The following is a 16000-nucleotide window of genomic DNA, read 5'->3' as shown; positions in this document are numbered from 1 at the left end:
ACAGGCGACCTGTGGTTATCTGACAATTTTAGCATATAGAGAAACTGAATGCAGGGGCTTACCCGTTGGCTCTTATCCTGGTTGTGACAACACCAGGATATGAGTTTTCTTTAGAAGTCTTCAGGACCAGGGCTATGCGATATTACTGTCCATTATTTTACTGTCCATATATTACTGCCCAATATTTTCATATGCATGAGTAGAAGTGAAGGAAATGGAAGAGTGTATTGAAAGGAGAGACAGAATGTTGTTTTCAGATGAATGCATAGCATGAGGGCATGTCTGACTATTTATTTATTTATTTAACACGAAAAGTATAGAGAGGGTAAATGTAGGATCCACAAAGTTACAGCAGGGATCCAGTGTCTTCTTACTCAGCCTCTGCCCAGCACTTTCAGCCTTGTTACTTCCTTGCCTTAGTTAGTGAGGGATTACAGAGAGAGGGCAGGAACCCGGGCGTGGTGGCACACGCCTATAATCCCAGTACTCAGGGAGGTAGTGGCAGGCGATTGGCCTGGAGTTCGAGGCCAGCCTGAACAACAAAGTGAGACCAGGACAGCCAAGGATATACAGAAAAACTCTGTCTCAAAAAACCATTTAAAAAAGAAAGAAAGAAAAGGGGTTAGGTGTGTGTGTGTGTCTGCTATAACATGGCATCCCCAGCTAGGCAGTTTTCTGAAGATAAATGGTTTTGGGCATGCTGTGGTGGAAAGGGCTGGTACAAAGGTGGTTTAAACAAAAAGGGATGAGCCAGGCAAGGTGGCGCAAGCCTGAGGCAGGCGGATCTCTGTGAGTTGGAGGCCAGAACACACAAGGAAACCCTGTCTGGAAAAACCAAACGAAAAACAAAAGAACAAAAACAAAAAAAAAAATTGTAATAATATTAATAACAATTATTTGCAAAAAAAACAGATTGAGATAATAATTGAGAAAAAAAATTGAGGGGATGGGATTCTAAGTGGGGCAGTGCTGTAGGCGTTTTTCCTTGTTCTTTTCACTTCTGTGTGGTGCTGGGGATTGAACATGGTGAGCCTGTGAGCTACATCTGCAGTCTTCTCTTGTGGCTTTTGTTCTAAGGGAACCTTAGGCCTTCCGATTTGACCTAAAATCAAATCTGTTCCTCAACCCTTGGCTTCCTGTTCATGGCCTCTGCTCTATTGTTTTTTCTATAGCTTATATGTTATATCTGTAGGCATTTCTTTTATTGATTCTTTTTGGCCTCCAGTTGGAATGGGAGCTTCTTTGTAATGGGGACATTTGATATCTTTTTGAAAATCAAGTTTTAAAAGTAAAATATAATTACATAATTTCTCCCTTTCCATTTCTTCCAGCCCCTTCCATGTTCATTTTTCTGCTTCCTCTCAAATGCGTGGCCTCATTTTCTTTGCTTTATCTCTCTCTCTCTTTCTTATCTCTCTCTCATATATGTATACATATATAACATGTGTATTACATAACTATATGAATACCACCTGTTCAGTCCATTTAGTGTAACGTCTGTATATGATTTCAGAGCCAGTCATTTGATATTGAATGACCCTTTAGGGGGCTCATTTCTGGAGAAGACTCTTCTGCTCTCAGCAACCCTTGGTTGCCTGTGGTTCTCCAGGGGTGGGGATACTTGCTATCTTGAACAGTGGATGATAGACTTCGATGCTTATTATCTGTGAAATTAATGGATGTTGCTCTTGTTATCCTCCTTTGGTTCTTCTAGTCTTTAAGATTTTGAAAATGTATAGAGGGTGCTGTCAACTGGCTCAGCTAGTGAAGGTGCCTTCTTTGTAGCTTGACATCTGAGTTCAGTCCTCACGACCCACGTGGTGGAAGGACAGAACCAGTTCCCACAAGTTGCCCTCTGATATCCATGTGGTCTACATGCGCACATGCAAGCAGAATAAATAAATGTAGTAACGTGCCATATACATGCAGTAGATTTCAAAAAATCATACTTTTAAAATAAATAATTCATTTTAAACTTTAGCATAAAATTGTTTCTTTTTCTTTAGACATCACTTGTACTTCAAGACTGTCATGACAGAACAGTACAAGCTGGGTAATTTACTGGGAAGGAATAATTTTTTTTTTCCTGAAATAAAATAGCTATTGTACTTTGAACTATTGCTTAATCATTGTCAGCTGTAATTTTCTTCACAAATTCTTTACTCCCAGAGGCAGTTTTCATTTAAGTAGAACTGCACAGTTGAGTAGTGCCTTGCCGGATACTTCCTTGTGCATATTATTTCAAGCAACTAAAGGCAGGGAAGGCAGCAATTAGAAGCAGGCACTGCCTTCTCTTTGTCCTCAGGTACGAACTTGAGGCCTAGGAGACACAGAGCAGTCCCTCCTCTCATGTGGCAGAGCCGGGGCGAGGATCCTACCATTGTTAGTAGTTGGAATTACTCTTTACTTTCGTATTTTGTTATGAACTCACACATTTGAAATATTTCCAGGAGATGAAGGAATATCCATTTCTCCTCTCTAAGAGAGGGTGGTATGATTTTATAAAGTTTTCATGAAGGGGCTGCAGAGATGGCTCAGTGGTTCAGAGCAGTGACTGCTCTTCCAGAGGTCCTGAGTTCAATTCCTGGCAACCGCATGGTGGCTCATAACCATCTATACTGGGAACTGATGCCCTCTTCTGGCATGCGGGTGTATATTCAGATAGAGCACTCATATACATTAAAAAAAATTCTTAAGAGAATTTTCATGAAGATTATGAGTGATCAGCGGACTGCAGTGCCTAGAGTCCCGCAACCACTTTGCAAATAATGCTGTCTACTATTATATTTTCACCCAAATTACAGGATTTTATAATTGTGTGTGTGTGAAGGATCTTACTATATAGTTCAGGCTGGCTTGGAACTGAAAAATCTTCCTCTCTCCACCTTCCAAGTGCTGGGATTACAGGTGTGCGCTGTCAGTACACAGCTAGATTTTAAAAAAAATTAAAGTACCAGCGTGCCATTCTTAGTTTACCTTGGGAACCAAGTTAAACCCACCATCTACAGTGACTAGCTTTGCTTGGCTTAACTCTGCACAGACATCTTTAAAATGAGAAAGCTCAAATACAAGGCAGCCTTAAGAGTTTATGTTTCAATTTTTTTTTTATTATGGTGGTATCATTTACTTTGGTAAATTTATATTCTGATTTTAAAATGCCTCGAAGCAAACAAAACTCGTTTACAAATTCAAGTACTTCATGTTATACACAGAATAGCTCTGTAGCGGGATTTCTCTAGCAAGCTGCGAATCCACGGTGCCCAGTACTAACACCGCAGGAGATTGCATTAAACGTATCTCTTTACCATAACCGTCGTTGCATAGTGCAGTAACGAGTACAACATCTCATATGATTGCATGTCAAGGCTTCAATAAAGTTGCAGCGCTTAATGATGAATGAACGAAACTTCACCTTTTCTCTCCCCTGAGGTCCGAACCCAGTGCCTCCTGTGTGCTAGGTGAAGCTCTGCTACCCTGCCATGCCCCCAGCCCAAAAGAAACATTTTATGTATTAGATACAATTTTAGGTCAGATGCTTATGCCAAAATGAGCAGTGAACATGCCGCTGTCTCCTTGGCGAACAGCATCGTTCCTTTTAACCAGAGAGAGCCAGCTAAAAGGAGCCTGAAGGAATGAAAAAAAAGTGAATGTTAAGTCCCTGTATTAAAAGTTAATTAATACAAGTTCCTTGAGGCTAAAGCATATTTACTAGTCAACATATATATGTATGTACACGGGGAGAGAGAGGGAGTGAGAGAGAAGGGATGGATGTTGAAGGCTGCCTTAAAATGCTAGTATCGCTGTAGCCCTTAGATACTTCAGCTGAAACAAAGAGGAGTGGTGAATGGTTTGTACTCCTCTTTGTAGTTGTTTAGAGAAAAAAAAAAAAAGCCTATAAACGTCTAATGTCTTAAAAGAGGTATTTATTATTTAAGGTCTCCAAGTAAATATACCTGCGTTGAACAAATTAAGTTGTTTAAAAAAAACTTTGCAACAGTTCTTCACTTATTCACAAATATATTTTACATCTGTATTTATTACAGTTTGAACAAGTTAAAAACAAGTTCTGCAGACATTCTTAGCTCGGGTAGCAGCACTGTGCTGTTAGTTCACATACATGACTGCAAGAACTCTTCTCCTAGTTCCCAGAACATCTTCTCTAAGGCCATACCAAATGCTACTCACACTTCATTTTACAGATGGAAGAGCAGATGATGAGCAGTTGGGTAACTGTCCCAGTAACTAGAATAACCACCTTTTCAATTTGCTTTAAAAGTTTCGTTCGTACAGCTGGTGTGTGTGTGTGTGTGTGTGTAAGGATACAATTTTTATAGTTCTTTCAACAAACTGACTCTCCAGCAAACTAGATACTTATTATTAAAAAAAACTTTAAGGTATAGAATAACATAATTTTATTAATCATCAAATGACCTTGAGGTATGCTCTATACTTCATTCAGAATTGCTCATGGACTGAACACTTCTTAATTTTCAGGGTTCAAATGATTGTCTGAAAAGGAAAAGTCCTAAGTAAATATTAAGTCCCCTTCTTTAACATCTGTTCCTAACTGCTGCCTTTTTAGAAGCAGAACAAACATTTTAGGTTCAGCTGGTCTGGAACCACAGAACTCACTGTAACTCTTCAGTACCCAAGCAAGCTGTTCTATTTTCCTTAGGATGTTCAGACTTTGAGGGAAATGACAAACCTAACCAAGCCACCTTAATAAGTAAAGTCTCCGCTAAAGCTATATTTGGATGATAAATAAAACACAAATCACCTTGGATTTCTGATTTATTTTTAGGCACCCCCCTCACAAAAAAAAAAAAAAAAAAAAAGGCTCATCTTTGGAGTCCTAGCAACTTTACCTCTGACTACATGTGTTCTCTGAAGAGAGCTGTAGCCCACAGCATCTTAACGTTAGCCATACATATAGAATAACTTACATTCGGGACCGGGGGTCTGCATGGCCCACTTAGGTCCAACCTAGTGTCCTTGATAAATACTATCTCCAGGTTAGTTGGTTACTGGCGGGGGCTTGATGGAGGGAATGCTACATGATCTTCGCATGATAAGCCTGACTTCAATATCTGGTAGATTATCCCGTCTACTTTGTAAAGGCCCCTCATCGGTGGCTGCTAAATGGAGATCAAACCGGAGAGAAACAGACTTTTTCCTCAAGCGAGGGTTGTCTTTAAAGAATGAGCCTTCCCACTCTTTTATGACTTCATCCACTTTCTCTGTCCTGAAATGAGAAAATAAACTTTTTTTTTAAATAGATGAAATAGATGCAATGTTCATAGTTATGAAAAAGAAATACGTGCAAGGTGTAGGTTGTGGGATTTGTAACAATTTAGATTTATTTTATTTCAGGTGTGCATGTATGTAATGTGTAGCACCTGCATGCCTGGTGGCCACAGAGGTCAAAGAAGGCCTCAGATTCCCTGGAAGTGACGCAGTGAATGGTTGAGAGCTGCTATGTCCTCCTTACCTCCGAGCCATCTCTCTACCCCCAGGCTGTGGAGTTTCTAATCGACACATACAGGTTTAACAATCATAAGAATATGATCTCTGGGGCTGGAGAGATGGTTCAGAGGTTAAGAGCACAGGCTGCTCTTCCAAAGGTCCTGAGTTCAATTCCCAGCAACCACATGGTGGCTCACAATCATCTATAATGAGATCTGGTGCCCTTTTCTGGCCTGCAGGCAAAATACTGTACAAATAATAAATCTATTAAAAAAAGAATATGATCTTTAATATAGAATTCTGTAGAATTTCTACACAAGTTTCTTATTTTTATTTATTTAATTTTTGAGACAGGGTCTCACTATATAGTCCTGGTTATTCTAGAACTTACTATGTAGACCAGGCTGGCTTTGACTCATCAGATCCACCTGCCTCTTTCTCTGTAGTGCTGGGATTCTACCCAAGTCCTGGTTTTAGTTTTAGGAAAAAAGAAAGTGAGCTCTTTACACACTCCTATGTGTATTGTTATGTGTGTACATTCATGTCGGCCTGGAAAGTCACAGTGTATTGAAAGTGTTTGAAGTATCTGTGCCAAGATCGATCAATTGAGGTGCGTTTCATCCCATTTGGTATTATTTCATAGTCCAAGCTGTTTTTACTTACTGAATGGTGCCATGAGCCTCCGCACTCTCCTTCACCGTGTTTCCATTTAGTACCGCCTGTTTGTTCACTGTCTCCTCAGTTTCATTTTCATACTTTTGTGAGACTTTTGTTGAAAAGGATATTTCATTTATAATGGCTGTGAAAATGTTACATTAAATTACAATGTTGAAACAAAAAGGAAAACAGTACATTTCGGGGGTGGGGATTACAACACTGAAGAACTAACATTTCTCCTTTTGCTGTTTCGGAGAAATTTCTGTATCATCTCCACAAGTAGCATGACCATTTTCAAATTAGTATGTTGTGTTGGAAACTCACCAGAGGGGAGAAGAAAGCCAACTTTACCCCTGGTAGGTTTTTCTTCTTTTTTCTCTCCTTGGATACAACCGTAATATCTGAAATGGAAAGAGTCATAGAAAAAACATTGCAGTAGCAAAACAAACAAATAAACAAACAACACAAACAAAACAAAAAAGGAAACAGATAAGAGAATGGGTAAGTTGTTATGTTCATACAATGGGAATACTCTTCAGAGTTTACAGTGGTGAGTGAGGGCATGCAGCATCTTTGTCAGTGAATCTCCCAGGCACCAAGAAGAGTGGAGGGAAATGAGCTAGTTTTACAAGGGTTAAAATAATACACAGACCAATTTTCTCTTCTGTATAGAGACACATCTATATTACCAAAAGAGCTGGATGAGACTAGTAAATATCAAATTCAGAGACAGCCTAGGGGTGGGAATGTAGTTGTGTGTATGGAGAGTGGGGTGGGGCTTAGATGCCCAGGGAATAAAACAACTTCAAAAACATTTTGCTTCTTAGACTCAAGAGACTAGGAGAAGCATATTAAAAAGTAGGACTTCAAAAGTCATAGGAATACAGTGTATAATACTTAAAAACATTGTTCATCTTATTTTCTGGCTTTTGTATAATAACATTGTTCATTTGTATTTTCTTGTATTTATATTGTAAGTATAATACACATTTAGAAAAAAAAATATTAAAAACCAACTTGTCAACATCTCAAATGATTAGAATTTAACAACTATCATTATTTAATAATATATTATATACACATTGTATATAAAATTATGTATTGTTTACATAGCACAATGTGCTAGATAGTATTTTAAGCATCTTACAAATGTTAACTCATTAAATCCTCATAGCAATATTGTGATGTAAACAATATGATTCCCGTTTTGTTGATGGGAAGACTGAAGCACAGAGAGATTAAGTAACTTGTCCATGGTCACTCAGCCAGTAAGTGGTATATTTTGAATTCAATTTGTGATTTTTTAAGGATTTAAGAAATAAAGACTTATCAGAGGCTAAACATTTTCCGTCTGGTTTTGCAGAAGACTCAGAATTCTGAAACAAGCAAAAACAGATTTATTTTGATGTGAATATTGAAACTTGGAGGTGATGCAGTGTTCAAAGGTCTAAGACCTTATAAATGGTTGTAAAATATAATATTGAATAGGAATTACCCCATTAGCACCTTTCTCCTCTTAGGATTACCTGAAGCCTTTAAAATGTGACTCAGAACAGTATTGCTTTCCATGCTCGTGTACAGAATCACATTATTATTATTATTTTCTCACTTTTTGAGACAAGGTCCTCGTAGCCCAGGCTAGCTTCCATCATGTTATGGAGCTGAGGACAGTCTTGAACTCCTGGTCTTCCTGCCTCCACATCCTGAGTGCTGGGATTACAGGCATGCGTGCCCGGGTTATGTGATGCTGGAGAACAAATTCAGGGGTTCATGCATCCTGGGCAAGCCCTCCACTAGCCCAGCCCCTTCCTCCAACTTTCTGTCCGTGTTTACTGTGGGCTGGGGATGGGCCTCAGGGCCAGCTTGTGGTGATAATGTGTGAGTCTTCCTCGGGGGCGATCTATAAAGGGCAAAGACTACTCCTGAAAGGGAGAAACTGAAGGAAGTTGGGGAGGCTGAGAACAGCCACTTGAATGATGGAGAATTAGTCTGCTGACTACTGTGCTGGTTTTAGCTGGCTGGATACAGGTTTTCATGCTCTCTGGAGGGCGCGCTAACCCTGCGTTACCATAGGCGTTCAGTGAACGGGCTGTGGTGGTGACGGTGGTGGGTTTCATTTGTATTTGATCTCTTGCTGCCATCCACAGTGGCTCTGTGCGTCTGACCCCACGCCACTCTGTGCCATTAGTGACGTGGCCTCAGGTACCTGATCTCTTCCTGCTCTAGCAGGCGGCGGTACGTGGCTATCTCCTGTTCCAGCCTCATCTTCGTGTTGAGGAGCATCTCGTGCTCCTGGAGCTGCCTCTCGATGCCACGCCTCACTTCCTGTAGCTCCTTCTCTAGCCTGTCCACCACGGACTCCAGATCCTGCAGCTGGGTCTGGTAGTGCTGCTCGCTGGCCTGCAGGGAGTTTTCAAGGCCCCTTTCCTGTAGATAGACACCGTCAACAGTGAACCAGGGACGCAATGGGCTTCCGAAGACTCGTTTGCGATGCGCTCAGCCCTTCTATTCTACTTATTTACTTCTTGTTTATTTATTTGGTTTTATGACATTAGCAATCAAAGCCAGGACCTTGGGCCGGGCACCGAGTCACACCTGTATCCCCACCTTTTTTTTTTTTTTCCATTTAAAGGTTATTATAATTGTCTTTATTTTGCTGTTTGAATTTTTTTTTTACATTTATTTATTTATTTACATTTATTTATTTGTGCATGAGCATATGTATGTGCCACAAGCACACATAGGAGCCAGAGGACAGCTTTCAGGAATAGCTTCTCTCATTCCAGGAAGTGGCCCTGGGAGATCAAAGTATCAGGCTTTGTGGGGAGCTTCTTTACCTGCTGAGCCATCTTGCTGGCCCTCTACTCCGTTTTGCTGTTTGACACAAACAGCTGGCTACCACGATGTAGCTAGCCCAGGCTGGCCTTGAGCTGGGAGCTGCTGTGTGCCTGTGCCTAGTTCATTCTGAAGTTTAGGCTGACCTTGAGGTGATGGCAATTCTTCTTCAGTCTTTCAAATGCTAGGATTATAGGCATAAACCACCATGCCCGACTGCCTTGTTTTTTTAATTATATTTAGTGGCTGAGCATGATGACAGGGACCTGTAATCCCAACTACTCAGGAAAGAGAGGCAGGAGGATCACCAGCTCAGGTCCTGCTTGAGCACCTTCATGAGGTGATGTCTCAACAGCAACAACAAGGGCAGGAGCTAAGGATGTAAGGCGTCACGGCAAAGCACTTGTTTAGCAAGCACAAGCCCCTGGGTTCAATCTCCAGTACTGGATATTTTAAAAAAACATACATAACCAGGTAGCTTTCTGTATTTCAAAATGATCTCGTAATCATCTCTTTGGCAAGAGAAAAAGAAGTCCTTTGCCATTGTGATTAACTTACTGTTTTCCTGAATTATTTGATTTAAAAAAAAATACTGAAAACATACTGAATGTCAAGGCGAAATCGACTGCTAAGTGGCTGATGACATGGCTCTGTGGGTAAAGGCATTGCTGCTGAGCCCAGTGACCCGAGTTCAAGCCTCTGGTCCCACACGGGGGAAGGAGCGAAGTGGCTCACGAAAGTTGTCCTCTGACACCCACATGTGTACACACATAACAAATAAATGTAATTAAAAAAATAAAAAAAGGCATGTTAGGGGAGCGCTTAACTATTTTTCCATTAGAAACCTCAATGGCATGAATGTAAGAAGCCAGCTGCTAGAAGACTATAGATAATAACACACATGATCCATTTTCTCATATTGACAGTCAGGGGAGCCCCAGAGCCCCAAGCAGCATAACTGGATTTCTCTAGCTGTAAACTGAATCTCGAGTGAGCTGATAACAGTCACTGGGTGGGAAGGAGCGAGGATCGGGGTAGCATTCTGTGGCCTCCACTACGAAGTGATGGTGTCTTCTCCCTTCCTCTCTTGTACGCACTGGGCAGGTGCTCTGCCAGTGAGCTACTTTCCCCAGCCGCCTCCTCTCTCTAAACCACATAGCCGCCTGGGGTGTAAGGAGGCGGTTTGCCTTGAGATCATCCTCACCACAGCATGGAGAGACTCGATTTCCACTTGCAGGTGGTGGCACTGCCGTCGGGCCTCCTTGAGTTCAGCCCGAGCTGCCTTCAGAGCTTCTTCATCCTTGTCCATCTTTCTGGTTATATCTTCCTCTAGCTGCAAGAAAGCCAAAAATAACAACAGCGAACAACAACAAGAAACCACAGAGCACTCCTGAAGAGAGTTGTCTAAAGACAACCATAGAACAGCTGCAGAGGAATCGAATCACTTTTTGTTTTTATTTTTCCTATTAGATTATAAGAGCGTGCTCCGGCGCCCATGGCTAATCAGTGCTTGAGCCAGTCAGTTATGCTCTCAGCCCCCAGCTCCTCTGCTATGAAATGATCTCAAAAAGTTCCCTCCAACTATGACAGCCTATGAAATACAGAAAAAACAGTAGGTTTTGCTGTTTTAATGAAAAGAAAGTTTTCCAGACAAAATTGTGACTTCTGATTCTTTCACTTTCCTGAATGTGTTAGTAAAAAAGATCGGTTGAAATTTAATGATTACTCTCTTATACATATATTTTGTAGGCTGCTTCATAGAGGCAGGTATACAGGCTAGATATCCTCAAGGGGTCAATTCTGTATGTATGGACTGGGAGTAGACACCACTAGGAAACTAATTACCATACCAGTTAACTGGAAAATTCATAGGCATCAGTGTTCTTAAGGGAAGTTCCGTGTTACAGAAACCTTTTTACCTTTTCCAAGATGACCTTCTTAGAAGACATCTTCAGTTTGGATATCTGGGGTAGCAAAGATGATCGCGTGTGCGTGTGTTTGCGTGCGTCCATGGAGGTGTATGTTTCTGTGTATGTGTAGCCTATGCATATATGCTAGGGTCAGCCTCGGGTGTGGTCCTTCGGAAGCTTTGTCTTTCTCTTTAATGTTTTCGAGACATGTTCCCTCACTGGGACCTGGGCCTGCTGTTTAGGCTGGAATGGCCGGCCAGTGAGCTTCAGGAACCTGGTTGCCCGTCTGCAGATCTCACTGGTGGATCACAAGTGCCACGCCACAGCGGTCCACTGTCAGATGTGGTCCTCAAAATCAAATAGTTTCACAGTAAAACTGAGTTGTCCTCTAAGTCCCAAACATACATCTTCAGGATAATTTTCTAAATGTTCTCCTCTTATAAAAACAATCAGGGGGAGATGTAGCTCAGTGGTGGAGTGCCTGCCTAGCAAGCATGGGGGCAGGGGGGAAGGTGGGTATTTGTTTTGCTTTAAATGTTTTCATGCTGATGGAATTAAAAGAAAACCCCTGTCAACAGCATTATCAACACCAACCTCATTAAGAGCAAGCAATGGATTAAGTTGATCTGAATTTAAAAAAAAGATAACATTTTACTTCCTTTTGAATTTGTAAATTTGATTATATGGTAGATTTTGTTTGCTGGAGCCAGTAAAAAAAAAAAAAAAATCTGCGAATAAAGCTTAGGGCAAGATATTACAGGAAAGGGCTGGAGCATTGGCTCAGTAACTAATCGCAACAGGCAGGAGTTCGGACCCCCAGAACCTATGTCAGCGCTGGGTAAGTATGGAAGCCCGCTTGCAATCCCATCCTGGAAAGGTGGGATAAGAAAAAAATCTCAAGTCTGGACTTATCTGTGAGCTCTGGGTTTGATTGAAAGCCCTTTCCTCAACTAACACAGTGGAAGAGCAATGGAGGATGGTTCTTGAGACCACCAACCCTGGATCCCTATTAGCATGGGGACCAATATGCATGTGACTCTCACACAGGTCACCCACACACATGCAAACATGTGCACACCCAAACACCGCCGCCCCCCCACAAAAAAAATGCTGGAGGGATGTTTTTCCCCCATTACTTCATCACTGGTTCTTAGTGTGAACTTGGCAGAGTCAATCAACCAAATGGCAGCAACCACACAACAGAATGTAAAGGATTTTGGAAACGATACAAGACTATGAGGACCACTCTTTTGAATTCCCAGTGGGGGAACTGGATGGAAAACTGTGTGGTAGGTAGAGTGCCAGGACAGTCCCTAGTGAACCACCCCTCTGTCCTCAAGTTCATGGCCTGTGATTCGGCCTCTTCAGGTTGAATCAGGCTGCCCCGAGTCTTGCTGTGATCAGCTGGCTGTGGTGGAGGTGGTGCTGTGCCAATTCTAGGCTAGGCTGCAAGAAGCCTGCCAGCATCCATTATGCTTTTGGGAGCCCCGGGCCATCATTTTGGAGGAAATCTGGACACCTGGTTAGAGAGGTCATGTAGGGAGGCTGAGTGGAGAGGGACCTGAGATTACAGAGAGGGAAACAGGCTCAAGTGTCCCAAGCTAGCCTTCCGGCACTCCTCTGCTAACGTCCTGAACCCGTTAGCCAGTTACTTTGAGAATGCTGGCCGTAGGGCCCCGAGGTCACCGCATCCTATCCAGCCTCTCCTGTGGCACCAGAGTCCTCGCAGCCCAGCCTCTTCACCCCCCAGAATCACAGGACAGGGTACAATGGCCTAAATCTTAGGTCATTGAGTTTTGGAAGGTGACTTACTACGCAATGATCGTTTATTTTATTTCTCTTATTTATCTGTGTGGTTCTTGAACCCAGGGCTTTGCAATATGTTGTGATAATAAAACGACTTTGTGAATTATTTGGGAAAAAACGTTTTTATTTTTAAGAACGTCTATGTTATGAAACATTGCAAATGGAACTTACTAGAGTTTTGATTTTTTTTCAAAAATTCAAAGTCAGTTCAGCATTGGGGTTTGTAAACCAAACTCAGATTTCTACTTTGTAAAATAAAGTATTCATTTGGTTTATAATTCTTAAAGGCTGTCATCTCTTACTATTTTTCTGTATCATGTGGAAGATGAACAAACTTCTTTATCTAAACCAACAGCCCAGTGACCTTGTTTAATCTAGAGAGCTGATCATTCTTTTTGAAAACTAAAAATGTTATCCACAGGCAAAATTTATAACGAGAGTGCAATAAGCTAATGGAACAGAGTCTTGTGATTTTTTTTTTTCTAACAATTTTTTTTTTCTGTTGTGGTCTTGCAATCTTAAGTAAACGCTTTGCTGTGTCTAGGTGCTGGGAATATAATTTGAACACTGGAATAAAAGACAAGCTAATAAAAAAACAAACTTAAGTTTCTGAAACTTTTGCTTCCCAAGAATTTGCTTTTAAATTTATTTAAATTTGAGGTCTCAGTTATTAAAGGTGAGTATCGATTTAAAATCGAGTGTATGGAATTCGAATCGAGCCTTGGTCTGAGTTGCCCTGTTTCATTTACTTATTTCAAATACCTCGCAAGCTTTGTGTCAGAAGTAAACAGTTCTCCTAGCCCGGAAGCAAAAATGGGTGCTTTCAAGTACAGAGTCTCTCAGTACCCAGCTGGGGGGGATTTTGGTTGTCAGAATTTGTATCTGTGGTACTGAAAGCCACGTTCACACGCGTAGACGATTCTATTTATAGCAATCAGTATAAACTGAATGCGTGGGAAAGATGGCAGGAACAGTCTAGAAAGATTTTACTTGCTTTTACCTCCCCCCACCCCCCCACCCCCGAGTGTGCTGACAGACATTCTTGGCTGCCAGGCATTCATCCTACAGACGCTTTTAAAATCGCTTCTACATTCAAGTCCGTAACATCTCTGAGGGGTGTTTGGAACGCTTCCTCCCTGAAAAATCTAAAGAGGTCGGAGCGCCCCATCTTATTATTTGTGGACTCCACGTTTGGGAAGTGACGGTCACCCCAGGGTCTCTGTATGAAATTCCAAATTCACCAATCAATATATATTGAACGGTCGTTCAATAGAGCACAGCCCCAGGGTTCTGCCCCTGCCTGTCACCCCAGACCCGGTGCAGAGACACCTCCGCTGCCTCCCCAGTAGCCGCTGCGTGCAGAAGGAAATACTGTACCTCAGAGAGGCCGGGACAGGACTCGGGTAGACATGGACTGTCTCCTTATCCTGAAGGCGCCTGGCCGAATGAAATCATTACCTGCATCCGTGTGGACAGCACCGTCTCTATCTGATTTCTGGTGAGGAGCTGCTCATAGTTTGCCCTGATCTCATTGAGGAGCTGGGAGAGCTCCATTCTCTTCCCATCCTCCACCTTGGCTAACCGGACCTTAGCGGTGGTGGGAAGAGCAGCTGCTGCCGCAGAGCCTGCCCTGCCTGCGTCGCCGGAGCAGACAGCCCCGCGGAGCCTTAAAGATGCAGGGATCCATTTCCCCACCAGAAGCTGGGGGGCTACGGGTCTGCTCATCAGCTAGGCCGACGTGACAGCGTCCTTAGCGCAGAAGAAACCTCAGAGTCTCCGGGGAGAGAGGAAAGTGACACCCACAGGGCCGCTGGGACGGGTCCCTGCGCAAGCGAAGGCTTTGCCTGTGGGGGGCGGGGCGTTCAATTGCTCTGTGGTAGGGAAAGGGGCCACAAGATCCAGAAAACTGTAGTTAGCCAGGCGTGGTGTGCAGGCGTGTTATCTCAGCACTCGGGCCTTGAGTTCAAGGTCAGCCAGGACTTCATGACCCTAAAGCGACAAAGACCCAACCAAACCAGCACCAAACCCAAAATAAAACACATATATAATAATATGTATATATAAAAATATATAATATATGTATATCTCTCTATATAAAATATATATGTATATATTACATATATATGTAATTTGTATATGAAAATTACATATATATGTAATTTTATGTGGCCCGAGAGCAGGGCGTGATGGAGTGAGGTGAATTACCGATGAAGCAAGGCTGGAGGTGGGCCCTGGAGCAGCGAGGCAGCTGTGAGTTACTGCCAGTGTGGTGAGACAGAGCCCCCGGTTCCCGTATGGGGGCATCCGCCGAGGGAGACTTCCCCGTTGCCAGAAAACGTGCAGCCTGTAAGGATGAAGAGCCCTGGTTGGAGGGGTCCAGTGTCCTACCCCGGGTGGTTCATCGCCGTGACCGCGTCACGTGGGGACTTGGGCTGCGCGCTGCGTGCCGTGCTCGCTGCTTCGCCCCCTTCTCCCCCGGATCCCTGCTTGAGACGGAGACCGTTGCCAGACGCCACTGAAATCTTCTTGAGAATGGGCCCGCTGGTATTTACAGAGCGAACGAATCGGGTCTCGGCTCTAGAACCTACCGGGCCTTTGAAATGACTCTTGCTTAAAAAAAAATATATGTGTGTTGTGGCTTGCCATGGGCACAGGCGTGGAGGTCACGGGGTCACTTTCTGGAATAGTTCCTCTCCTCCCAGGCATCAAACTCAGGTTGTCCGGCTCGTGGCCAGCGTCTTTACCAGCTGACCCTTCTCCCGAGCCCACTTACCGCTCTTTTCAGTTTCTGAGTTAACTTACGAATGTTAAGTTTTTAACTTACGCTCACGTCTGCGTATGTGTCTGTGTGGGTGTATGGATGCCTGTGTATTCGGGTACCTGAGACCGGAAGCGGGCGTTGGATCCCTTGGAGCTGCTGTTACCGGTGTTCAGTGAGCCCCCCCCCAATAACCAACGCGGTTACCCGGACTTGAATTCTGCTCCTCCTTATTGAGCAACAAGTGCTCTTAGCCACCGAATCACCTCTCCAGCCCCCGAGTTAAATTCAGGAGTGAAAGATTAAGTGATCCTTGTTATTTCGGGTAGCTCCTGCCCCGAACCCAGAGGGCTGAGGTAGATGCGATGGAGGTCACACACAGCAGTCTCCCAGTATTTCCTGTGCCCGGAAGCCAGTGCCTCTCGGAGAAACACAGCCGCCAACTACAAATGCAGGCTATGTGCATTGTTTTAAATGCTCTACGAATCACATCAAAAGATATGAAAATAGACAGGTGAAACTGGTTTTAACGTTGTATTCTGTTTAACCCCTACCTACAGAGAATATGATA

The 16000-nt window shown here is 43.0% G+C and overlaps 1 protein-coding gene across 2 annotated transcripts; it reads right to left on the bottom strand.

The window, feature by feature from the left end:
- Positions 1 to 3085: 3085 nt before the first annotated feature.
- Krt222 (keratin 222) lies at positions 3086 to 14490 on the bottom strand. Of its 2 annotated transcripts, none has more exons than XM_021626209.2 (6): positions 14130 to 14490; positions 10160 to 10288; positions 8327 to 8547; positions 6445 to 6521; positions 6127 to 6262; positions 3086 to 5242 (listed from the first exon to the last, which is right to left on the bottom strand). In XM_021626209.2, the coding sequence occupies exons 1-6, from the start codon at positions 14394 to 14396 to the stop codon at positions 5014 to 5016; spliced, it is 1059 nt and encodes a 352-aa protein (XP_021481884.1). In that variant the 5' UTR covers positions 14397 to 14490; the 3' UTR covers positions 3086 to 5013. The 2 variants fall into 2 exon arrangements, with proteins under 2 accessions (XP_021481884.1, XP_060242753.1); XM_060386770.1 differs by having other exon boundaries at positions 14049 to 14263.
- Positions 14491 to 16000: the final 1510 nt, after the last annotated feature.

This window comes from Meriones unguiculatus, chromosome 7, assembly GCF_030254825.1.
Source record: "Meriones unguiculatus strain TT.TT164.6M chromosome 7, Bangor_MerUng_6.1, whole genome shotgun sequence".
Taxonomy (NCBI): Eukaryota; Metazoa; Chordata; class Mammalia; order Rodentia; family Muridae; genus Meriones; species Meriones unguiculatus.
The sequence above is the reverse complement of the archived record's forward strand: the minus strand, read 5'-3'. Positions and strand labels throughout refer to the sequence as shown.